Here is a 27730-nt window from a genome sequence, read left to right as displayed (position 1 = left end):
TTATAAATGGATATTTATTACATTAAGAAATCTATCATAGGGACTTCCCTGGCGGTCCAGTGGTTAAGACTCCGTGCTCCCAGTGCAGCGGGCATGGGTTCCATCCCTGGTCGGCAGACTAAGATCCCACATGCCGCATGGTGTGGCCAAACAAAATTTTTTAAAAAAAATGTTGAACATTCTTTATATAATATAGTAGACAGATATTAGAAACGAAGAGTTCTTAACATGTGGATTAGTTAGTTAGGTAAGGATTAAAAAGCACTAAGACTGAATAAGAGGTATTTTTAGTAGATAAAGTGAATAAGAGGTAAGGAAAAATAAAAACAGAATATCTCAAAATCTGATTTATGCTGGGGAAAGATGAGTCAATAGGAATGTCTTAAGTAAAATAACAGCAAAAACAAGCCCCATTCATTCCTTAAGCTAAAATGTTTATGTACAAGGCATTTATTTAAAAAATATATTACATACAAACTACTATGTATAAAATAAATAAGATACAAGGATGTAATGTACAGCACAGGGAATATAGCCAATATTTTATAATAACTTTAAATGGAGTGTCATCTATAAAAATGTTGACTCATTATGTTGTACACCTGAAAGTAATATAATACTGTAAATCAACTATACTTGAATAAAAAAATAACAAAAGTATATATTACAATAATATTTCCCTTTTAGATGAAAGAACTTAAATTTGTAATTTAGCCATTTGTAAAAGAGCCATGTTAAATGAACTTGAACTATAGTCCTAAGTAAAAGGAATCCAAGATATAACCATTCCCTCATTGATTTATTTACACATTCAGTACATGTTTACAAGGGGCAAGGAAGTTGGCATCCTCAGTGCCCACGTACACCAGGTTGTAATTTGTGAGCACAGACTGCCTAGTTCAAATCCCAGGTCTGCCCTTTACCACTGGGCCACTTTGGGAACTTGCAAAGCGTCAGTTTCTTCGTCTATAAATTATGTGGAAGAATGTTACCTACCTCACAGTGTTGTTGTGAGGAGACAATGATTTTATCCATCCAGTGGTCTTAGTATAGTTCCTGATCCATATAAGGGCTGTATAAGTTTATGCTCTTATTATTAATCTTTGCTTCCCTATAACTCAACTCTGTTACCTCAGGATTCTCTCAGTGGACTTATGACAATTCAGTAAAATTTAAGTTCTCCCTTCTTTCTCCTTCAAGTAGCACTTAAGTTCTAAGGATGCTTAGGAACATCAGTGGAGAAAGCTTGGTCTCAATGGGCACATGGCCACATTGGCATCCTTTGAAAGGAATATTGTCCTGTCTGGTTCTTGGTGGTCACCTCACAGAGCTGGTGTCTAGTACGTTCAGTTCCCATCTGCCTGTACGCTGAGTTGTTCACCCTGTGTGCACTGCAGGGGCCTCACAGTGTAATGCAGTGCCACCTGTGTCCCGCTGGCTGTCTGGAAACTTCTTTCTCTTACTCAGGGTTTTTGGAATTTTTGGTTGCTCTCCCATTCCACTTCTGGACTTCAGAAAACTCAGCAAATCTCCTTGTAGTCTTCCCGGACCCAGGCTGTTTATTTTCCTCAGTTGATCCCATGTCGTGCTGGCCACAGGAGCTGCTGCAAAGCTGCTGGTTTCTAGAGGAAAAGGCACAAGACCAGGGTCACTCTCCCAACAAACAGGCTCTCTGCCACCCTGTTTACCCCAGTTTTCAGCCCTGGAATCCACTCAACCTTGTCTCTGTTCTCTCCAACGTGCCTCCCTTAGCCCATCCTTAGGTTTTTGGGCTGGGGGGCTGGGGGGTGGCAGTGTAGGGAGAGTGTTGAGAGAAACCTACTTAGTATTATTCTCCAAAATTATTGATTAGACCTCAGCCTCAGAATTTTGACGTGGAAATCAAGAATTAACCATTGTTTGCCTTCTCTCTGCATTTCTGCCTAATAACCCTACCTTAAGGGCAAAGACTAGAACATCCTTGTTGCCAGGGGGTGGGGGAGGAGCAGATTTTTGCAAAGTAGGAAATACCGAGGGAGGAAGCCTATTAAGCACATTGATTAATACTTCAAATATTATCCTTCTACACATGTATTGATAGGGCTTCTTTTGAGACCCCCTGCCTCAGAGAGCTCCCAGATAATTGCATTACAACATAATAAGTGAAAACCCAAAAGAGGAAGCAACTAATTTTGCCTGGAAAAGTCAGGCAACGCTTCACCGAGGAAGTAAGGGTAATTGAAAGAGGGATTCCATTAGACACAGTACTCCTCAGCTCCTGACCCACATGTGTTGCAAGAAAGAACACTGAACTAAACTGGATGTGAACTTGAACTCAGGGAGCCAGAAAGACTCAGCCAGAACTGGCCATAGTGCTTTTCTTCTTGTGTCCATTTGTAAGTCTACATTGAGGTGAACAGTCTGGTGGACACGATCCCTCCATCCCTCCATCCCTTGTGTATGAGGCTGCCCCCTGGGCTAGAATGAAGTTGGTGGATAGCAGCTTGACACCCGCAGTCCTACCTGAGGTCCTAGAAAGCTCTGGTCTTCTCTTGTGTCAGAGCCCAGAACTTCTGAACTGGAGGCTATTTTATTTTACTTTACTTGCATATTATATTGTATTTTTTTTCAAGTATTTTTAAAATTAATTTTTATTGAAGTATAGTTGCTTTACAATGTTGTGTTAGTTTCTTGCTGTACAGCAAAGTGAATCAGTTATACATATACACATACCCACTCTTTTTAAGATTTCCTTCCCATTTATGTCACCACAGAGCATTGAGTAGAGTTCCCTGTGCTATACAATAGGTTCTCATTAGTTATCTATTTTATACATAGTAGTGTATACATGTCAATCCCAATCTCCCAATTCATCCCACCCTCCCCTTCCCCCTTGGTAACCATAAGTTTGTTCTCTACATCTGTGACTCTATTTCTGCTTTGCAAATAAGTTCATTTCTACCATTTTTCTAGATTCTACATATAAGCGATATCATACGATATTTGTTTTTCACTTTCTGGCTTATTTCACTCTGTTTGACAGTCTCTAGGTCCATCCACGTCTTTGCAAATGGCACTATTTCGTTCCTTTTTATGGCTGAGTAGTATTCCATTGTATATATGCACCACATCTTCTTTATCCATTCATCTGTCGATGGACATTTAGGTTTGGAGGCCATTTTAAAAGCTTTACCTGTTGCATACCTAATCCTTATTTTAGGAGCCAACCTCCAGCAAATGTGAAATGGGGAAGTTTTTCCATAGCAGGCACCGCCCCATCTTACTTTTGTGTACTATTTACCCTCCTCCTAGCATGAGCCATTTAGCTCTCACCTAGGCACCCCAAATTTCCTTTTGTTTGCTATTTCACACAATTCTAACCTTCCCTATGTGTTCTTCGCATTTCAAAATCTCGTCTTCTTGACCTTCCTGCTTTAACCATCGAGTTTGCATACTCTTAGTAATCTGTTGCAATATATTAACCCACAAAGAATACAAGATACACACATATAATTTTAAGTTAAATCCCACTAACATGTACATACTTGCTAATATCTTGATGTCTTATCTCCTCAGGGATATTTGTGTTTTAAAGAGGTTGCTTGTTTACCTGCTTCTCCAAAATGAAACACAAAAAGGGAATTTTTGCTTATTCATCTAACCATCCAGCCATCAAATAATATTTAATTCCAACCTTCTGTGAACAGGTACTTTGTTAAAACTGTACAAACAAGATATGTCAAAGGCTCCAGGCTTAGGGAACTTCAGGCATTAACAGTCACAGATGAGCTTTGTGGACAATGGACTTTCCTTCTTATCTCTCAGATCACAGCACAGGGGAACAGGCTCTCTCCTTGACTGGAACTTAGACTCCTTGAGGGTTGGGTCTCCTGTTCTCTTTAGTCATACTTGCATCCCAGTGCCTTGTGTAAGTTCTGTCTGGCACGCAGAGGTGCCTAGTTCGCCTTCATCGAATAAATTCCTGACTTCAGAGACAAGGATATTCTTGTCCTAAGGCCAAAAGCTTACACTAAATGAGAGATTTTTTGTTGTTCTGAATTTTTATACTTTAAATAATACACTTGGACCCTAGAACCAACCACAATGTTTTGTTATGTATCATTTTGAATATAAAGCTGGTCTGCTTGGCATTCTTCCTAAAGGTAATTGATATTCAAGTAAAGAAAAGACCCCTTTATAACCTTTCCTTGGTGGGTTTTATATTGCAAGTCCAATTTACAGATGAAAACACCTAAGAGGCATTTATTACATATCTGTCCTGTAAATGCATCAAAGATATAAAACCACTGACTTCTTTCTTTGACTTGAATGGTTAAAATTGTCCATCATTTTAATACTTCTGAAGTCTAAAATATACTAATATATAAGTTAACTTTTAAGTTTAAATAACTGTGAAAAAGTATTAAAACGTAATCATATAAAGCCAAATTAGAATATTGAAGAAACTCTATGCAAAAAAATGAAAAATTAATTCTTTAATTTTGATCTCAAATACATACTGCTCTCTAGAATACGGGTGAACTTTTTCCTAAATGAAAATATTGTCATAACTGAATATACACATACTACTGAATCTTTGGGTAAGTTCTCATTTGGAAAGTATGATACAGATTTCATTTTTAAAAAATGAAGTCCATAAAATCTGAGTCTAAAACAGAAGGAACAGGTTTTTTAATGTTTACCTTTTTAAAAGGTTCCCTTTATTTTAGGATGCTCATGGGAAATTCAACTTCCAGTGCCATTCTAATACATAAAAAAATGAATGTCAGGAAAAAAATTGTTTCATGTACCAGCCAATGTATTTCTGTAATCCTCCCAGAAAAGATGATTGTCAAACAGACTACTTCTTGCAAAAATGCCTTCTCTGTCTGGTCTCTTACTTAGCACTTTATTCTCTGCTTCTCAGGACTGAACCAGGCTCAGGAAACCCTTAGCACCAGCAGCCCACTAGCCCTGTTGACGTCTTGCTAAGGAGGGATTTTGGTCTTGCACTCACAGCACACTCTTCACCTTGGAGAAGTGCCTTCTGCCAGCTGTCCCTGAGAATCGGAGGATATCCTCCATTTCACTTCCACCTGTCCGCCTTTTTGATCCTCATTATTTTTGGCAGCTTCTCCATCTATTGTGTGGTTCGGGGGGTTGATGTCTTATTGTTGTGGAAGATTACATTTGCACTTTATTTCCAGTTCTCCTTGTTGCCTTTGGGTAATGTCCAAGTGGAGAAGGGGGGAATGACAATTGACTCCCCTGATCTCAGTTGTAATTATTTAGGAAAGTGATTTGATATGATGTTATAATAGTTCTTGGAAGGAATGATGAGCATCTGAACTATATCAAGAAAGGAAAAACATACTTGGGTGATAATAAGGAGTTGGTTCGGGGATTGATTGTTGATGTGAGGGTGTCTGGGCTAATTGTGGATTGGGTGATGAGATTAATGGGTGGCACTTGACAGAACTAGGGATACAGTCTGAGAAGAAAAATTCAGTTAAGGACATGTGTGCCTTTATACACAAACACAAACTGTGCTTTAAATCACATTTGTAACTCTATGAAAAGCTCAATAATGGCACATTCCGCTTATACTATAAATTAACTGATTGTAAAGTATAGCAAACTTTATTTTTTGCCCAATTATGGTGGCTATCAAACTCACTAGAATATTCTTAAATTCCCAGTTCTATAAATGAAGAATAAAACAATGATGATTACAATAATTATAACAACCACCATCCTTTATTGTGTATTTTCTGTTTGCCAGGCACTGAAAATTGTTTCATATACATCATCTCAGTTAATCCCCTCAGCAGCTCTTTGAACTGAGTGGTATTAGCCAGATTGTTACAGATGAGGAAATTAAATCTCAAACAGGTTTAGTAATTTGCCCTGGATTACAGCTACTAAATATCAGAACTAGGATTTTAACCCTCCTTTCACTAAGCTGTATCGTCCATGTAAACTATTTTACATCATTCATTCTGATAAAACACACCATTAGAACTATAGTTATAGATGAATTGATTATTATTAGCTTTCAATAAGCATCTTCTTTTTTGGGGGGTTTACATACACCTCTAAAGCAAACTATTTAGTCAAAAAGATCTCTCACCAAATACACTAACATACTCGACTCTTCTTTGTTATCCATTCTTTACCAGAAATAAATTTTTCTGATACCTCCTAGTAATAAGTAGATTTAATTAATTAAGACTTTGGTTCATGAGGCTTCTCATTCTGAAGAACCATTTCTTGAGCATTATAGTTAATTTATAGCATGTGATGCTATTACAATATTCAGAATCTTTTGTCCTTTTCCATATGAATGATTAGTCTATCTTTGGTACCTAATGTGAGTAGTTCTTAATACCTTTAAATAATAAGCCAAAAAGACTGGGTAGTGAAATTTGGGGATGAACTTTTTTCTTTTATGTTATTGTGAAAGGGACTAAGTAGAATAATACAGATTTATTTCATTTATGAGAATGTAGGAGAAGAGAGGAGATACATAATTAATACTGTTTATAAAATGAAAAAATGCAACATATGTAGTAACAAGAACACGTCATTTTGAGCAGGTCTTTGTAGAACAGACATCCCATACTGTGTTCCTCCTTTTCCACAGTCATTGCCATGACAATCTGGTATGCTTAGCAGTTGCTGCTTAGTCAGGGAGATGTCTCTTCTAGGAGATCTCTGTGTCAGCCAAAAAAACACAGCAGTCTCATTTGGGTCTAGAAATAAAATGAAATACATAAAATGAACAGAATTTTAACATTTTTCTTCCCATTGAAAGGATTTTTTATGAGTCACTTTGCCCATTTCTACTTTAACATTTTTTAAATCAGAAGGAAGTTTTGGAGCGGAATTTTCTCTTCAAGTTAAGATTCTTTCCCATATGATTGAAGACCTTGTCATTTCTAGATGTGACAAAATGTCCACAACTGAATATGAAAACCTGTTATTAAGAATTGAAATTCATTTGGATGAAAGGCATCTAATAATCCAGGCCATGTTTAATTGTCCATTAAAAAAAAAAAATGATCCTTCATGTCATTTCATAGACCTATCCTACTGTAATCTAAAAAATATAACTGTCTCTATTCAGCCATGACAGAGCTATTATTCACTCACTCCAAAATCATATTTTGAGTGCCCACCAACTTCTGGAGTCAAAGGGTTTCACTGTTGTGGTAGGGATTTCAGATGAACCATAAGAGGACAACATACAAATAAATATGAAATAATGTAAAAGAACACATTCATGGAATCATCAGTAACTTGGGAATGTTCTTGCAGGGATTCAGAGTGAGATGGGATTTCACAGGGATGACTACTAGTAACAATAAACTCAAAGTCAGTGAAAGAGGCAATGGGCAAAGAGTGGCAGAGAGGAGGGGAGAGTGTGTTCCAGACTCAGGAATTATAGACACAGAGCTGTGGATGGAAAACAGCACAGAGACAGGAAGAGGATGAGAATGAATATGAGTATCAACACTCATTTGAGGGAATGAGTTGATTGAAATATTCGAATGTTGGATGGGGTGGCTTAATTTCAATTTAGTGGGTTTTTAGTATACATTTCAGAGAAGAGATGTATAAGGAAAATCACATAGAAGAGGATAATGTAAGAGTTTTTCTGGAAGCTGAATTGGCAGAGGGTGAGTCTGAAGCTCAGTGGTGTTGTCAAGGTGTGAGGGGATAACATTGTACTATAGAAATGGAAATTATCAAGCAATCTTAAATTATCTATGTAGGGGAAAATAGTAAGGTTGGTAATGAGTTGATTAGCAGGACAACTTAGAAGCAGCCTCCTTGCGTTCAGAATGTGTCAGGCTTGAGTCCTGGAATATTGGGAAGATGAGGATGTGTCAGTACCCAAGAGGAGCTAGGTCATTAATGCTGTGTTCGACAAGGCAACAGCTTAGTTTTTAAGTATTATAGATGAGTTGTCATTGGAAGAGCCAAGTGAAGACTCTGTGTATTCACCTCATTATATAAATAGTAAAAAATAATAATTTATAATAGGTGGGGATAAAAAGAATAGATTCATGAGAGGTGATCTAGATTTGGAGTCAGTTCAGAATAATAACTTTTTAAACTGTATGCCAGGCCTAATTCTACACATGGAGAATACAGGGTAAACAAAGGCATGAGCTCTGCCCTCATGGAACTTACAACATAGCAGAGTGAGTAGGTGAATCTTTGAAAGTAGGATAGTTCCAAAAGGCAGGTAAACGTTGTAGGACAGGAGAAATAGATCTTCGTTAGAGATTTGAGATGGCTACATTTGCAGGGTAGGAGGAAAAAACAAGAATGAATAAGGATTCTACAAAAGAGAAATTTGAATGTTATAAAAAGAACCAGATGTCACTTTAAGTATTGTTTGAAACATCAGTAAGTTGGAACCAACTTAAATGTCCACTAGTAGGAGGATTTACTTTAAATTGTGAAATACTAGGTAAACATTATTAAATGAGATATTTATATGCACTGATGTAGATAGATGTCTATGATGTATTTAGTGAAAATGGAAAGTGCAGAATGACTGATAATGATCTCATATTTATAAAGTAAGGAAAGTATGTAAAAATACACTCACACAAATATATATTTGTGCATGTGCATAGAAATAGGTCAAGAAGCCTACTCACCAAACAGTTGTTAGTAGTGGTTACATATGAGGAGTAGAATCAGGAGGGGTAAGAAACAGGGGCTTTCAGTGCATACTGCATATATTTCAGAATTATTTTTATTTTATTACATTGAGCATGCATTTTTTTCATTGAAATTTGTATTGGAATAATTGTAGATTCACATACAGTTGTAAGAAATCATACAGAGTCCCCTCCTGGAACTGTGATGTTACAAAATGTTGAGTCTTCTGTTCCTGTCCCACAGGTCCCTGAGGTTCGGTTCTTTCTTATTTTATATTTTTGTCTATTTTCTCTCTTGTTCACAGTGAGTAAATTCTGTTCACCTCAAGAACACTGATTCTATTCTCTGCAATATCCTTTCTACTATTGAGCCCATCCAGTGAGTTTTTAAATTTCTATTCTTGTATTCTCGGTACTGTTATTTCCATCTGACAGATGCTGAGATTAAGCATGGGAAAACCTGACTGTAAGCTTCCTGGCAGTCAGGGTAAAACAGGAAACAAAAATCATGCATCTTCCTATATGAGAAGTAAAAACAACAATTCTCAGTGATGTCAAAGAATTTCCTAGGCTTCTCCCTTAGACAAATTTCTCACTCTAGGAGATGGACTACAGGAGTAGCTCTCAGGATTACCAGCAAGCAGTTCTGAATGTATTTTCTACACATCTCTTGGAGGGAAATGTTATAATACAAAAGAAAATCTAAATGATTTGTCAGTTTCAAATTACAGCCCAGATCACCACATTTGACAAGGAGAAACTTTATTACAGAGGGAAACAGAAGGACTTAGTAATGAACTAGGGAAAGAGCTTAGTTCCATAGGACCTCCCAGGTCTGAGAGGAAGTAATTACATACATTGTGATGCTTTAAAAGTATGTGCAACAGTAGCTGCTGCCTAAGTAACATCCTAAGGGTGGGGAAGACCCAATTCATCTTAATTGAGACACTTCATGGCCTACCAGTTATTTGAGTCATGGGTTTCTATTGGCTTCCTGGCGAAAGTTGTAGAGAAAGAGAGCTCATTGACAAGTTAGAGAGCTGAGTGAAATTACTGTATACAATATCTGGGAAGAGTGGGAATCATTGTTGAAGAGAAACAACCTGGGGGGTCTAAGCTTTTAGCAGTGGGGAGATTTAAAAGGAGATCATGTTGTGAGACCTAGTGGGAAAAATGATTCATTGAATATCGTTTTCACTGGGTGGCCTGCTGGATGAAATGAGTGGGAAGATGTAATTGGTCATTAGGTCATTAGGTTGTAGTCTAAATACACTATTTGGAAACCAAGCAAGGATTGCTTCTAAGAAAGCAGAAGATGGTCAGTGGTGTCAAATGTAGGAGAAAATACAAGAAGATGAGAATGAAGGGGGGCATAGGTGGGAATTAGTATTGTTAGAGAGCATTTTCATCCAACAGAATTAAAGAATGGGAGGAAAGTTGTAGGAAAGACACAAGAGGTAAGAAAGGAGGGATATAGCTAATATTCTAAGATGAAAGGATCTGTGAAAAGTCACCTAGAAATAGTATATTATTGGAACTATTGTCATTGATAAATGGTGTCAGGTAAAAAGGATAACTTAAAAAGTGCCCAAGATATACATGAAGAAATTTTGGAGAGGGGATAGGATCACAGGCTTTAGGAAGGAAACTGACCATGAGAACACAGATTTCTCAAAGAGACAAGGTAGAAGATCTAGAGCTCTAATAGACTCTGAATTTGGAAAGGCAGATATCTCTCCCTCTGCTATTAAAAGGAAAGATGAGAATATGAATGTGCAGATGGCATGAAACCCTGATATGCATAAATTAGAATTTTATTTTTCTATGACTTAATTTCTGTGCAATGGCCCATTTCAATATGGTGATGGAAACCTCAAGCCGTTCAAGATTCTCTGTCTTCCATTTTCCTGGTCCTCATTCCTCCCAGGCCACTGCTGAGGGGTCCTTTGCTTTTATCAGTCTGCCAGCAGCCCTGTGACTCTTCCATGGCACTCAAGGAAACCATGGTTCCACATTTATGCCTACCATGGCTCGGGAATCTCTCACGAATGTCACTAGTACTGTGTGCCCAGATACATACCCTCAGACATTCACTCTCTGGAGTCATGCTTCTTCCTCGGCTTCTAACCCAGGAAGTGTAGTTCATGGCCTCTGGGACTCTCACAGTTCTGTTTTCCTCAACTTTCCGCCATCAGTCCTCCGTGTTTCTTGTCTAGAGGTGGAACAGTGACACATTGTGGGAGGGTGTATGCTACTGTCACATAGCATTTTGCTTAAATACTTGTACCTATCTGAAGTCCTTACCATTTCTACAAGGGCTTTTGCTTCTGTGACCAACAAAGAAGACTGCCCCTTTTTTTGGTAGAGGTTGGGGGGCTTTTACCCTGTCTCAAGCCTTCCTTGAAGCAACGAACATAAAACATCTTAGTTTCTTGAGTGTGTTCAGGTAGAAGGGAAATGGAATAAATTGGTTAACATATCTAAAATATTATAATACCACAAATACCAAAGATGAAGCGAATGAGAGTTTATTGTGTATCTGCAGGGTGCCAGGCATTTCTTCATCCCTAACAACTAGCATTTTATTTTATTTATTTATTTATTTAATTGGGGTATAGCTGTTTTACAATGTTGTGTTAGTTTCTGCTGTACAGCAAAGTGAAGCAGAGTTCCCTGTGCTATACAGCAGGTTCTCGTTAGTTATCTATTTTATACATATTAGTTAGTGTATATATGTCTAACAACTAACATTTTAAATGTAGGTATTATCATTACCCCATTCTAACGATGAAGAAACTGAGGCTATGTGAGGTTATATAACATACAAATAGTCATAATGCTGATCAATGGCAGAGCCACTTCTCTCTGAACTGTACCCTTCACTCTCCCTCTGAAAGTAAAGTTAAAGGGCAGAATGCAGGATGAACAACATTCAGAGAAAGCCACAGTGGGTATTCTTGGTTTTAGTCACCTGTAAGGAAATGATGGTGGGGAGGGCTGGTGGAGTTAGAGAAAGACAGACACTGGTAGTATCAGATGGAGGAGAGGCTGAGAAGTTGATGGCTCATAAGACTATGGGTTGAATTCTATTCGAAGCACCATTTTAAAAGCAGAAGCAGCACCTGTGGCAGGAAACCCAAACTGATAATTGTTGTCAGGCATATAGAGGGAAGTGAAGGGTTTATGGTCCTAGAAAGGATAATAGAGAAGTAAGTGATCATAACAACTAACACAAGCTGGTAAATAGAAGCCTTATGTTTTGGAATAAAGAACACATCACTGAATTTGGAAGTAACGTGGTACTTCATAATGAGGAAGCAAAGATGGAGGTTAGCAGGGTATCAGAAAAGGTGAAGAAATTTGAAACCATGGTGTTGAGAGATCATATAATTCCATATTACTTCCCGTTATTCTTATTGCCATCTGTTATCCAATGGGTTTTAACCTCAAGTAGCAGTCTAAGACATGTCCATCGCTTGATGATCTGGAAACAAAATCAGGGACTGAAGGTACCAGCTCTCTTTTTCTTCTCATTATATGTAGGAAGAAAGAAATGGAAAAGTCAAAGACTGTACGGAAGAAAGAATATGACTTTAGAGTGATGAGACCTGATTTCAAATGCAGACTCAGTCTCTTCTGTGTGATCTTAAATGAAGGAATAGTTATATTTCTATGACCACTTGGTTGAGAGGCTTAATTAAGATTATGATTAGGTGTCTAGTATGGGATCCTGCACATAGCAGGAGCTCTATAAATGTAATTTATTTTTCCTACACCTTTATTCATTCAACAAATATTTTTAGAGCAGCTAATTTTATGCCACAGATAATGTATTAGTCAGCATAGGCCACCTTATGCTGTAGTAATAAAGACCCCCTAATCTCAGTTGCTTAAACACAGCAGAAGTTTAATTCTCTCACCAACTCAAAGTCTGCTGCATGTTTAGATGGCTTTATTGGGCAACTCTTCTCCATGTAGCAGTCCAGACCACTTCACTCTTTTAACCTAACCATCTTAATACAAGACCTCTGCAAGGATCACTACAACAGAGAAAGTGCTGTCCAGAACTGCTCTTAGAAGTTTCTACCTGGAAGTGACACACATCAATCAGCTTGCAATCCATTGGTCAGAACTGGTCCTGTGGCCTCTCCTACTTCAAGGGGATGAACGTGGAGTCTTTCGTGTGCCCAGAAAAAAAGAAGAACCGAATATTGATGAACACAAGGAATGTCTTCCACTCGCAAGGCACTGGGTACTTAGTAGTGAATAAAGCAGGCATCATTTATCTTTCCCTTATGGACCTCTCAATCCAGAGTGACGTGCTGCTGGGAAAGTTACGGCATCTGAAAAGAGCCAGGTTTCTACCCAGGCAAGGCAAGGAACTAGATCAAAGTGATTGCATTCAATAAGTATAAAGTTATGTGGGAAAACAGGAAAGGGTAACAGTTGAGTATAAGTGACAAGTATGGAGAAGCTTAGCAATCCTCAATAAATATTTACTGAATGAATGTTAAGTGAGGAATAAGAAGAAATTTAGCTCTAAAAAACTAAACGGGAAAGGCGACAGAGAGAGAACAGATATAGGAAGAAAAAACACATGGAAACAGTTTATGCTTTTCAAATGTTCTGAATAATATTTGGGAATAAAAGCTGTTCTTGCTATATCTGCTGCTTCCAGTAAGCCTGAAATATTCTGCTCTGGTCTCTTCTGCCATAGTTGGGCTGCACAGGAATGAGTTCCCAGCCAGACTGTTTCATTCTTACCTAGTCAAGAATGTGGGAATTGTTGGGAGACTTGGACTCTGACTCATCTTCTAGAATGTTTTATGACGAATCAAGTTTGCTTGATGGGCAGCTGTCAAATCTAGAAGTGTCACAGTAAATGAGGAATTATGCCACTATAAATACTAAAAATGCTACAAAGTTAAGCAAAAATCCTTATGAATACAGTTTTATGGCAGAATGTTAGAGGTGGTTCCTTAAAGCATTAAAATGATTGACATAAAAAATATTTATTAAAGGAATGATAGAAAAACATGTAAAAAAAAAAAAGAGAAACATTTATAATGTAACCCCTACAGATAAACCCTGTAAACATTTTGGTATAGTTCACCCCAAACTTTTTTCTAGGCACATACATCCATTTGTCTTACAAAAATAGATCATAAAATACGTATTGCTCTGTCACCTGCCTTTTACTTAACAGTATTTCTTGAATATATTTCCATGTCAAAAATATACTTCTACAAAATTATTTCATGGCTGCAGGGTATTGTATCATATGTATGTGTCAAAGTATATTTCTTTATCATGCCATTATGTTGTTTACAGGTGGTTGCTATTATAAACAATGCTGTTATGAACATACTCTGGCTGAATTTCTGTGCACCTCTTTAATTATTTCATAGGGTAACTTTTCTAAATTGGAATTACTGTGGCAAAAGTTATATACAATTTAAGGCTTATTATGTACATTACCAAATTGCCCTCTAAAATATTGTTGCAGTTTACATCCCTACCAGCAATCGATGAGAGCAGAAGAAGAGAGTTTAGGAGCCGATAAGTCTACAACTGTGGTTATAAAGAATTGACGATACCATTAAATGTGTGTTTAATCCTCACAGCTGTTGACAAAAAGGGGCACTCGATATGTTATTTTTATTTTTTAATTTTTATTTATTTATTTATTTTTGGCTGAGTTGGGTCTTCATTGCTGCGCGTGGACTTTCTCTAGTTGCAGAGAGTGGGGGCTACTCTTCTTGCAGTGCACGGGCTTCTCATTGCGGTAGCTTCTCTTGTTTCAGAGCACAGACTCTAAGTGTGTGGGCTTCAGTAGTTGTGGCACGTGGGCTCAGTAGTTGTGGCTCACGGGCTCTAGAGCACAGGCTCGGTAGTTGTGGCACACAGGCTTAGTTGCTCCGCGGCATGTAGGATCTTCCTGGACCAGCGCTCAAACCTGTGTCTCCTGCATTGGCAGGCAGATTCTTAACCACTGCGCCATCAGGGAAGCCCAATATGTTATTTTTTAATCCCTCATCCTGTATTTCATGCTTTATTCTAAAATCGTAAGTATGAGAACTTCACTTTAGATTTCTTAGAAAGGAATTTAAGACAGATTCACATTCTCTGCTAAATGGGTTCATTAATATTATGGGTGCTAGGATAAGATCCATGGATGATCTATTGGATATCTGCAGTGAGTTCCTCTCTTGACAAAATATTTTGAGCTCTGTCATTGATATATCCGTGCCTTGATATATGTCTGTGGCTGAATATTTGTGCACATCTTTAATGATTCTCTGAATAGTAAGCAATTTCCCATTTGTCTAAAGAGAAAACCGAGAAAAATTTTCAGCTAAACTGACTATGTAAACTTTGAGGGACATAGATGAACTAGCCAAGTTCATACTTATAATATGTACATATTACATACTTATAAGTACATACTTATAATATATAATCTAATTTAGACATAGATAATACTTTAAAGCATATATCATGTAGAATATTTTTAGAAGTATTGCTCTTTTCTCAACCTTATAGTTTATGATGTAGTTTTAGTCCAACTCCCCCTCCCATGCATTCTTGACATCAGAATGGTACCACCTTTTCAGGCAGCTGGCATGTTTCCGCCACCTGTCATCTGGAATTCAGTCTAAGCGGTTTGGGGTGCAAGATTGTGAAACCATATGATGCCATCACTGGAAATCTTTTCTCTGGCTATAAAAACCCACTTACTACTCATAGTCTCCAGTAACCACTTACTCTATTACTTTTTTTAGTGATCTTTAAAATACTTGTTTTCAAAAACACTTTGAATTTTTAGGTCATGTCTCCCAAAATAATTACTAACTCAGTATTAAATCCCTTGGCTTCTGTTTTTACCGGTCCCATCAAGCGAATGACTGCTAAAACTATCCAAAATTCTCATCAGTTGACATCTCAGGTTAATGCGATTTCCCTAAACTGTACTTTGTTCAAAATAAAGTAACTGAGAGAGTGCCTGGTATTATGAGAGACTTTATAAGGACTTTAGATAAGATGCCTCTTTTTCTGAGGGATAATTATGTGGAAGAAGAGTCTCACCTTACATTCATCCATATATTATAGTTTAAACAAAAAGAGAGGGGATTCATGCAAATCTCTTTTGTGTTCTTATGCAAAGTGACTATTGAATATGAAAGCTTTTGTCCACCTATAAAAAATATCTTAAGAATACAGTAGGATTGTCATGCATTTATCTTGTATAGAAACACTGAAAATATAGGTTCATGAAGCCTGCTGCTTTGAAAATATTCACATTGGAATCTTTTAAGAACTACAGCTTCTACCCAATTAAACCTCCTTCCAAGCCCAAACCACATCTACTTTTACTTTAATACAAAACAAACCAACCAACCAACAAACAAGCAGCAGGAAATATTTAGAATAAATATTCTCTCAGGGACCCATAGCCAAAATTTTTGGAACTCAAAATGAAAAATTTAGAGAATTGAGTGGCTAGATTTCCCTGTGGTGTTACTCCCTCCTTAAAATATATTATGTTATATTGTTTCCATTCTTTTCATCTACATATTTCCAAGAGAGTCAGAGTAAAATAACATATATTACAGGTTAGGTGGCAGTTATTTGATTGATATGATTGAAGATAACATATGGTGTATTCTTTACTTTAAACTGTTTTGAGTCTTTGTTCTTGCCCACAGCAGTAGTATATGTGAGAATTACCCCAAAACTTCCCAATGGTACATGTGTGTAATACCCATCATCTTAAAAAGCAATGAACATTTTACCACTGCATTCTTTATTATTTGAAGCAAATCAAACTGAGAGCTTAAAATAAATTGTTACAGAACTCTAATTCTATAAGATCTTACAATTCCAGGAGATTATACATGCCGTTTTAAAATGTTAATCAGAAGATGCATTTGTTTTAATTCTTGATACTGAAAATATTGACTGAATTGTGAATTAACACATTTAGGGTTGCAGATGTCATTTTTCATGAGATTTCCTGAATGATATAATTTTCATATTTCATATAGCAGTTTGATCAATTTACGGATTTATTTTACATAATTAGTTGGTAAATGAGAAATTCAATTGCTGATATATAACTATTTCTCTGAAATATAGAAAATAAGTTTAAATTCTGAATTATAAATGAAAAAACAAATATTTTGAAGACATCTGGTCCACATCTGTCTGAAATAAGATAATTTAAAACAGTGTAATTAAATGCAAGAAATACTGAAATATTCACACCTTAGAATGTAAAAAATAAGTCATTCCATTTTAGTGTGATTTCTTGAATTGGTGATTTTTTTTAATTTTAGTGTCCTTTAGCCTCTCATTCTGTCATTACAAAGAAGACTGACAAGCTAAACAAACAAAAATAATCCATGTTTTTCAAAGCTTCTACTAAATGAAAGAATTATCTTTATTACTATTGTTTTATGCGTTGACTAACCTCCACTCCTAAGTTAATACTCAGTGGACTTAGACTCAGGCCTACCCCCTTTTGATGTATTTATAATTCTCCATTCAATTATTAAAAATGAGAGATTAGTGAGAGAGTCTGTAATCTCACTCCCTAAACTGTGTGTTCCTTGTGGACACAAAGAGGCTCAGTATATGTGAGAGAGAGGTACTCAGTCTCATGGAAATGAAAAGCATCTTTGGTACATTCTCATGATCAGTAGAGAATCGTCCTTTGAAGACTGGTCTTTTCTTTTGTTAAAAACCTGTGTTAAGTGGAAAATTAACCATTTTAGGAGAAAGGAAAATAAGCTAGACTTTCTATAGTCTAACCAAAAAATGTGAAAAAACAGCCTTTAATAAAAGGCTGCAGAGCCTTGAGACTTCAACAGGACTGGGTTTTGATCCATGATAGAGAAATTAGATTCATGAAAACACTCAATACTAATGCTACAGTATAAGGGTGAGGGAGGATCTCAGCTTGGATGCCAGAGGCTCTCCTAACTAACAGTAGACCATGAGAGGAATTGATACTATGAGAAGTGAAAACACTTTTCCTAACACATACCCTAAGATATCACAAGTTTTGTTTTGTGTTTTTATTTCCAGGGAGCATGATAAAGATCCAGAGAGTTTTTTTAAGGTATTGATGCATCTCAAGGACTTAGGACTCAATTTCCACGTATCTGTCCTTGGAGAAACCTTCACAGATGTCCCAGGTACTTCTTTTGAATTTTCTAGTGTGTATTTTTATAGATGACATAAGCTGTACAACTTCAGTATTAATTTCCATGTTTCCCTTTGTTAGAATAATCAAGATGAGCACTGTTAACCAAAAGATTATACGATGGCATTAAAGTGTGATTCAATTAAAAAAATACTTAAGTAAGCGTTCTTTGATTTAAGTTGAGAATGTGAAGTCATCTCTTTTATCAAATATAGTTTATACAATGCATCCTGATGTAAATAACATATATTGCTTTAAGCATCTTGACACTTAAGGAAAGTGGGAATTTGTAATTGGATATACACCCTCTCACCTCTGGGGTCACTGGTTTGATTCCTACTCACATTGGTAATGGCTGAAATACATTACCATCTGTTAGGTGGCCTGTGTAAAGCATTTTGGCATCAAACTTGTAATGTGGAGTAGACACATATCATAGTTGTCATTGGTCCATGCCTTTTTTATTGAACTTGAGAAACAAACAAAAATCCAAAGCTGATAGCAGCAAGTCTTCTCATCCTTAATGCAACATGGAGCCTGTTCCAAGCCATTTCCTTCACCCTGCATCCTCACTGGGCATGTTTGGGTCAGTAAGATGAGCATCCCAACCACCGTCCTAAGCACTTAGGTGTTCATATTTTTTAAGCTTTGGGTATTCAGCTTTTTTTTGTAAACTCCAAGTATACAGACAAGAAAAGTTCAGAAATGGCCTCTGTCATCATGCTTTATGACTCTTAAGGACCACTTAACGTTTACCCTCACTTAGCAAGTACTCTTTGATTCTGGTACAACACAAGGAAGTACACCCAGCTTGTACCTCAGTAGCTTCATCTGATATGGCTCATCCTCTGCCCCCTGCACTTATGGACACCAAACTTTTCTCGGTTCCTCTAAGGTTCCAGGCTTCTTTAAACCTTTGCACATTTGCCTATTTGTATTTTATTCATTCGCTCTCAGCTCGAGGGCATTTTCTTTCAATGTGAAGCTTTGCAGTGGTCTCATGGCACCCTATACTTTTACCTCATGGTGCCTCCCTCAGTTTCTAATCATATAATTATGTGTAATTTCTTATCTCACTCCCCCCGCCACACACACACATACACATAAACATTAGAATGTAGGTGCTGGGAGGACAAAGATTATGACTATCTTGTTCATCACAGTACCTCAGAGCCTAGTGCAGTGCCTGGTACAAGGCTGGAACTCAATAAATATTTGTTGAATAAACAGATAAAAATGTAAACTCCCTGCCCTCAAGCAGTTTATAGTTTTCTTGAAGAGGGAACACTTTTGCATAAGGATGGGAAACAGAGAGGGAAACACAGGATAATATAATTATATATTAGTACTGACACATGTGGCTTAGAGTAGAATGTTAGTTGAAGAGCTAGGACTTGAATAGCCAAAGGATTAGGGTATTCCAAAAGGGGAAACAACATGGGCAAAGCATAGAGAAGCAAGTATTTTAGATATTGTACTTAAATGAGAGAACAATTTCAGTGATTAGTGCTATGAGGTCACTAAGTAGGATAGAAGATTCTGCATGCGAAACTTAATAAGTAAGTAATACATGGGCAGGGTAGGGCCAAAGTATGGAGGATGAGCAAAGTAGATTAGGTAAAGGTAAAAAATAGGGAGCCTCGGTCTTGAACTGGAAAGAAATATGATAAAGCGTGTATTTTAGGAAGATTTATCTTGCAGTGATATGTAGGCAGAATTGCAGTAAGACTCTGCAGCGGTCATCCAAGTGTGATTCTGTGAGGTGGTGGAAGAGAGATTAGTGAGAGGGCTGTAGGAGAGAGAGATTCTCAAGGAAAACACAGAAAAGAATTTGATAGATGGATGGCTGTCAAGAAAGAAGGAAGAAAAAAATCAGCTCATTTGCAAAGCTAGTGAGTTCAATTTTGTTTGTGCCAGTTTTGAGGTGTTTGTGGATGAACTGAGGAAAGAGGCTTGAGGATATCCCTAAGCAAAAGGCTTTGTAGCCAGCTTTACTGTTGGGTAATTTTAAGCCACCACTACAAAGAAGACTAGGTTCTTACTCAAAGGGCCATGTCCTTGGGATCACAGCTCTTCCCACACGTTAACATTGAGCTATTTAGAGAAGCACTGGGGATTGAAAGTGGGATGGGGAGCAATTAGGGGCCCAAGAACTGAGTGCTCAGTAATTACAGGCTCAATCTTTTACTCACTTTGGTTTGACCTCAACACATACTTACTGAGCACTGTAGAAGGGGGATTTCACAGTGAACAGGACTCAGTCTGCACCTCAGAGAGCCCTGCCTTGGGGAGACACTTACATATAATTAACAGGTACCTAGGATGCTGTGGGATCATCAGGGCATGCTGGGGAAGACCATAGGAAGGGTCATATTACCTACGTACACACTTCTGTTACTCCCAGTCCCAGCTGGAGCTCCTTTCTGCCCTTGCCTCTGGCCCATCTCTGTCATGTCAAATGTGAATCAATTCTCTTTAAGGCTACAGAACTTCACCTTGCACATGGGAGGAGCCCAAGTTGTTGGCTGGATGACTGAGCCTGGCAGATTTCCAGGTTGTGCTCCTAGAAGGCCACCTTGCTAGTCTTTACTCCAAAGGTTTCTTCACAGGCAGTTCTGTGTAACTTCTGCCATTTGTATCACTGTCCTGGTTTGACAAACACTAATATAGCACTTGCTGTATTTCAGGCATTGTTCTAAGCCATTTATAAATGTTAACTCTTCTTAACAGTCTCATTCAGTATTACTGTCTCCATTTTTCTTAGGTGGGGAAACTGAGGCACAGAGAAATTAAGTGAAGTCACATAACTATCAATACATAATACTTTTAACCACTATGCTGTGCTACCTTTCCATTTTCTTGTTTTCTGACCCAACTGCTTCTCTAAGTTTAAACATTAATTTTTTTTCCCCACCTCACCATCCAGCACTTCACGCAAAGGGTTACCTAGCAGGCATACATTTCTTTGCCTGTTATCTCTTCTAGGTGCTCCACTAGCATATCTAAAACCCATACCCTCAAACCAACTTATACACTGTGCAGTATCAGCCAGAAGGATGACTCTGAACACTGTTAACATTTGTGAGGAAGTGGTTTTCTTGTAAATAATTGCAATAATAATCATTATTATCCTGTTAATTGCTATTATTTATTGAAAGTTTGCTTCTTGCTTGGTCCTTTGCCAGGTTATTTCATATAATGCTCATGATAATCCCAAAGGCGTAGGTATTATTATCGCATTTGATAGATGGAAAAACTGAGACTTTGAAGGCTTAAGTCACTTTGATTACACTCCTTATGAGTCAAGTTTTGCTCTTTCACATACAAGCCTAGATGTATTGGAAAACCAAGAAAGGTTTAATACATGACGGCAGGACCATTAAATTACTCTTTTTTTTTTTCCCTTGAGGTAAGATTTATACATATAACATTGTATAAATTTAAGGTGTACAATGTGATAACTTGATACATTTACATATTGCAATATGATTACCAGTGTAGCTCTAGCTAAGGTCTCTCTCACATCACATAATTATTTCTTTTTCGCAGTGAGAACATGTAAGATCTAGTCTCTTAGCAATTTTAAAGTATATAATACAGTATTGTTGACTATAATCACTATGCTGTATTTTTGATCTCCAGGACTTATTCTTACTCTAGTTGCAAGTTTGTACATTAATTACTCTATATCCAACTTCTTTCTCCTTCCCTCTACACAGAACTTGTAGGGGAAGGTAGCATATCTCTGAGTGATGGCATTAGTGCTAGTGAGTTTTACTGCCCTTTTTGATGAAGCAGACAATCTCCATTAAATTTCTTTTGAAAATGTTAAAACCACAGTAGAGCAACTTTGTAGAGTCTCCATACTGTTGATTATTTTCAAATTATGTTGCGGTAAGGTTATTATCATCCTTTTTCTGAAAAGTGTAGTAGTTGATTATCGATTCTAGTTTATAGCTACATAGTTTATCATTCTTTTGCATGATCCTTTCAGTTTACAAAAGAGATGCTAGATCTAGGACAGGGACTATTCCAAGTGCTCACAGCTGGGCACAGTGGGCGAGACGGGCAGTAGGTAGTGGCAAGGTTAGGAGTAGAACCTGGGAGTCAGTCTCCTCATCCCTACTCACTTCTGTATGTGTTCAATACATGTTTTTTAAATATCTACTTTATGCCGAGCACTAAACTAGATGTTTAAGATGAAGTGGTGAATAAAACAAACATCTTCTGTGATGTTTGCATCACGGAAGTAGTCTAACTCCAGTGCATTATCCATCAGTTCCTAGAGCACTTAGCATGTGCCAGGTACTATTAGAAGCCCTTTGTGCATTGCCTTGTTTATTCATCACAACAGCCCTGTGAATTAGGCACTTTTGTGATTATCATATTGCAGCTGAGAAAAGTCAGAAACAGGGAGGTTAAGGCACTTGCCTGAAATCACGCATCCATCCAACTATCAATCCACAATTCAAACCTTGTCAGCCCACCTCTCTGCTATTCTCCTCTATGTGGAAATCCACAAAATCATCCCTCTTTTATGGGTAAGACAGCAGGTGGTGATAATCGTGGAAAATTCCTGGCTACTCAAATGAAATCATTTCCATTTTCTCTAATAAGCTCTTTGCAAATGGAAAGTTTAAAAACAAATAAACAAAGAACCCCTGCAAAACCTCAAATTCATTTCCTAAATATATCACTCCTTAGATATTAAAGTGAACTCCCTCTTCTTTCTGCCATCTGTCTTCATCACAAGAAAGGTGTCAAAAACAATATGAAGTGGGAAGATATTCCAAATAATACTTGGTATATATTTACTGTTCAATAAATACTATTTGAATGAATGAAAGAATAAGTCTGGTGTAATAGAATAGTTTACATACTGTATCAGATATATTAAAAACCTACATTGAAATGATTTCCAAATATTAGAGAGTTAATGAATGAAAATAGAGAACCCTAAGACTTAAGGAAGTTCTAAGTGGTTTTATATTATTATATTTTCTGTTTTCATATAAATGACCTTGATTTAACCTAAATCTATTTTTCAATCTATTCTCATCTTTCAGTTCTTCCATCAGTCAGAATAAGCTAAATTATGCTAAGCTAGCAGCCTTAAAAATCTCAGTGGCTTAAAGCACTCAACACTTATTTTTTATTCATGCTCTATGTTTATTGCAGGTGAGCAGTAGTGTTCTATTCGTATGGTCACTCAGGGTCCCAAGCTTGTAGAGAGACCCAAGCAACCACCATCACAAACATTACCAGTTACTGTGCCAGATGCAAGACAAAGCTAGGACGTTCTTTCATTAGCAATTCACTGTTCTGGCCTAAAAGTGACATAGGGTTCCACTCGACTCTTTGGCCAGAACTTGTTGCAAGGCACTGCCCAACTATAAGGGGTGGGCGGGGGCCAGGAAATGCAATCTTGCGTTGAGCCCAGAATGGAGGAGAGCAGAAATAGTTGATGAAAAGCACTACTGACCACCGTAGTTCTTTAATATGCATCATGATCTGTGGCCCATCAGAGAGAAAATCAAGCCTATCCAAGATATCTGCCTTAGTCTGGGTGAGTCTATCCGTGTTGAATAAAGACCTTTTAACAAATATGAGAGTACTGCCCACAGCCTTCTTGCTGGAGACAACCCAGCTCGTGTCTGAAGACACATCTAGCAACTGTGATCCATTAAGCTGAGTTGATATGAAGTCGAGTTGCTCTCTGTGGGAATGGAGTTAATTATCACTTATGGTGATGGCATTTTGGAAAGCTTATAGTGTCAGTTAGGAGTAGTTTTGCCCTCCACCCCCAGGGGATATTTGGCAGCGCCCAGAGACGTTTTGGTTGGTACAACTGTTGTGGGGAGGGGAGGGTACTACTGGCATCTAGTGGGCAGAGGCCAGGAACGTTTATAAGAATTAAAGTCAGAAGATCAGGTTTGGGACTGGGTCCTGTAGCTTTCTAGGTTAACCTCAGTTAATCCATCTGTACCATACAAAGGAGAAGATGGGAAAGAGAAATAATAATAATGAAACCACCCACCCTATCTACTCCTTTGAGTTACATTGAGGATTTCAAGCACAGTTACATAATTTGGGAGGGGGGAGGGAATTGCTTTCAAAACTACTATGCAGATTTTATTATAAGACTCATGGACTTCTCTTCAGAGTTTATACGGAATGAGTCTTTAATGAATTTTGGATGAGAAGAGGACATTAATGATGCTGAACCTTAAAAGTTCATTCTTGCCATTATTTTAATTATTTTTAATCCAGAAAATTGAAAGGTCATTCTGCCACGTAAAGCATCCATCACACTCCATGTTACAAATGAACCAAAAAGCCTAGAAGCTCCTCAATGCAAATATTTTTAGCTCAGGCCAATTCTCATGACAAGGTCACATTGTTAGCCCTTAAGATGGTGTTTTGTTTTGTTTTGTCTTTTAAAAAAGAAGAAGGAAATACTTAAGATATCAAATCAATGGAATGTGCTTGTATACTTAATAATTTCTCACAAGTGATAACTCTAAACCAAATACTTTTTTCTATGAACAGCCAAAGCCTTACATCAGGATTCTTCTTTCCCTACATTGTGGGAGAAGTAGTTTTAAGTTTTAGGCATGGGCGGCGGGGAGCAGAAAGATTGCAAAGGAAAGTAAAAACCTGAACTACACTTTTGGCAGACAGAAGTCTTTCTGGTTCACCTTTAATTTGAGGTTAAGAACAATATGTGGAAAGCTTCTGGTTAGTATCTGGCATGACAATGGTTATTACCGTGATCTTGGCATATTCCTGATCCTTTGCTCTGGAGTCAAATGTAGGATAATTATATAACATTTCCCTCCCCTCCCATCTCCCTTTTCTCTCAGCTCCCAGCTACAATCTCATTTTCAGCAGAGCAGCTACACTAAGGGGGAAATAATAGAAAGGTTCTAGGAACACAAGTAACTTACATCACATTAATATAAAGGTATAAAATTTTGCTACGGGGGGACCCAGCAGAAGGAAAGCTATTAATATATTGATCAATGTTGAATTGTAATACAATTGTATATGAGATGAAATAAATGTGCCAGTAAGATTAAAGTCATTCTCTCTAGACCGTACCTTTCCTTTTCCTTTTAATTTTTAAAAAAATTTTATCACTATCTACTCATTCCCCTAACATACAGGTATTTACTGAGTTCGTAGTGTGGTCTGGCACCATATTGTGGATAGCAAGAGGAGAAAATATGGTTCCTTTCCTGTAGAATCTTACTGTCCGGGAAAACATTTTAAAAATTACATTTTATTATACCGTGCCCTTGTTTATATTGTAACATTTTCAAATAATTTTGAATACATAATTTCTTAACCCTTACAGCAATCTAATGACTAGATAATCAAACATGCATTAACACCCTCTGTTTATAGCTGAGGAAAATTATTTATATTCATCCCACTGAAATAACGTGGATCTGAGGTCGATTTTCAGTAGAGAGAACCACCTTCACATGATTCTTAGAAATAGGCATATAATCACTTTCCCAAGAATATGGTTGGGGAAGTCAGTTTCCCAGGAATCTGATTTGAAAATGAGGTCTTCTGTCTCCCAGTCTTTTGCTGAAGAAAACAACAGTATATAATGGGAAAGTAGGGAAGATTAAAATAAAAGTAGATATATATGCTCCTGACAGGAAAGAATAAATACTCAGATAGAAATGACAGTGTCTCTTAAGATTAATTTATGAATTTAACAAGATTCCAATTAAGATGCCCAAATATTACTTTATATATCTTCACAGAGTAGTTCTAAAATTCCTACAAAATAAAGAAATAAACGGGAAGAGTATCAGAGAAATCACTAACAAAGGAATATTGAAGGAAAACATGTCCTACCAGATTCAGAACATGTATGAAGTTAAAAGTACTCTTTTAAAAGAGTACGTTACCGATTCAAAAACATGAAGGTAGTAAAATGGACAAAAATAGAGAATTCCGAAATAAACCCAGCTTGTATATAATTTTAACATCCACCAAACTTATATAACAAAATTTAATATACTTATCCCAGCTTTAAAATATAATATTTTTTAGTGAAAACAAGAAATTGAGTAAAATAAATAACCTCTGTGGAATAAAACTAACAAAACAAAATATTCATATAAGTAATGAAGTATAGATTTTAAATATATCCTATAGATAAAAGATTGCAAAAACTTCAACAGAGTATAAGTACCATAACTCACTGAAGTATTACCCTGTGCCAAGGACAAGGCTAGGCCTTTTACTCACACAGCTAATAAACAATAGAGGTAGTGATAGCCAAAGAAATAAATGCTAAATCAAATTTTAGGAATAAAATCTTTAATTTTTCCAGTAATGAAATAAGTGTAAATACAGAGAATTTATGAGAAAGCGGTTGCATTGACCAAAGCAATAAAAGTAAAGGCATATCCTAACAAAGACTGGCCAACTAATGGGGAAACATCTGTATGTATGGTAATGGCAAGGTAAGTTATTTGTCCTGAGCCATATAAGTTACTACACCCTTTGCGTGATTCAGTAATTTCACATCAGAGAATATATCCCATGGAAGTCATTCCCATGCCTCGCCCTCGTTGCTACTGCTTCTTTCCTAGTTTTTGCCCTTACCTTCTGGGACCTTGACTCCTACAAAAGCTTCAGATTGGTCTTCAGGCCTCTGGACACTTTGATATTTGATTCAAACACCTGCTGTTATTGGTGTTCTTTCTAAACCCAGACCATCCAAGAAGAGAATCACAATAGTATAACAATAAGAACGTGTCTCATAGATTTTTCTGCAGGATGAACTTAAATTTCCTCTCAGCGAATGAGGTTCTTCAAACTCTGACCCCAGCCTAATCCCTCATGGATTCCAGTTCCCTTTTCCATCTCCTGAGTACATCTGTGCACTTACCACGTCCATGCCTTGTTTATTTATTGCTTAAATTCCTCTGCCCCTCCGCACATAGGCACATGCATACCCTTTCTCCACTTGGCAAAATCCCAACTCCAGTGGTGTTTCTTGTCCTATATCTTCCCTTTTCCTTCCCTCCCTAATCGCTCACAGCACCCTTAGTCATTGCATCATTTGCAAGGCGCATATCGCACAGCACTACGGTCAGTTGTCACTTGGCTGCCATAAGGGGCAGTGGTGTAACTGACCAGAAGGCACTTTGCGGATGAAGAGTACAACTTCTTAGACAGAGACAGCTGCATGGGGCCAGAGTCAGCAGCACTCCCAGTTGGAGAGGCAAGCTCCCCTGCCCAGCTCTCACTGATACCCCAGGCAAGAGTGAGGTTCCCATTCAGTACTTGAGAAGCTCTCTTTTCCTTTCTCAGGAAAGGTTTGTTAAGTCTGCAGCTGCCCTTCCCTAGCAAATGCTCAGGAGATTCACTAGACACAAGTAACTGGTAACAATTCACTCCCATTGCTCAGCATATCCTGTGAGAATCAGTCTTTTTCCCCTGATCACTCCCAGACATGCCTTTCCGTCAGGCCTAAACTTTAGGCCTGCTTGAACTCTACTCCTGCAGCTTCTGTAAGTGGAATATTTATCTTTTATATGGAAACCAGAGAATTCGGTGCAATTCCCAAGGCAAGATCATTTATCCATCCTACCAGGGAGAAGACCATGAAGATAATATGTCCTAGAATACAACTCCTAAAACATCTCTCAAGAAATTGTTCTCAAAAATTATATCTATGAAAACATTACTGAGGAAAAATATTCTTTAATTTTCAAAAACTGTCCTTAAAGTTTATGAGAAATGTACGCTTGGGAATGACACAAGGAAATAGATAAATTAATTAAATAATGAATGGGAAAAAGTCAAGACATCGGTAGACCAATAGGAAATTAGAAACAGACGC

The 27730-nt window shown here is 37.4% G+C and overlaps 1 protein-coding gene across 18 annotated transcripts in view; it reads left to right on the top strand.

Moving 5' to 3' along the window:
• GTDC1 (glycosyltransferase like domain containing 1) overlaps positions 1-27730 on the top strand; it is a 533399-nt gene that overhangs the window by 380871 nt on the left and 124798 nt on the right. For all 18 annotated transcript variants that reach the window (XM_061183730.1, XM_061183712.1, XM_061183697.1 and 15 more), the window contains one exon: positions 17742-17851. In XM_061183730.1, coding sequence (XP_061039713.1) covers positions 17742-17851 — 110 coding nt within the window. The remainder of the gene's footprint in view (positions 1-17741; positions 17852-27730) is intronic.

The sequence above is a fragment of the Eubalaena glacialis genome, chromosome 1 (genome assembly GCF_028564815.1).
Source record: "Eubalaena glacialis isolate mEubGla1 chromosome 1, mEubGla1.1.hap2.+ XY, whole genome shotgun sequence".
Lineage (NCBI taxonomy): Eukaryota > Metazoa > Chordata > Mammalia > Artiodactyla > Balaenidae > Eubalaena > Eubalaena glacialis.
This window is presented reverse-complemented; position numbering and strand designations above follow the sequence as displayed.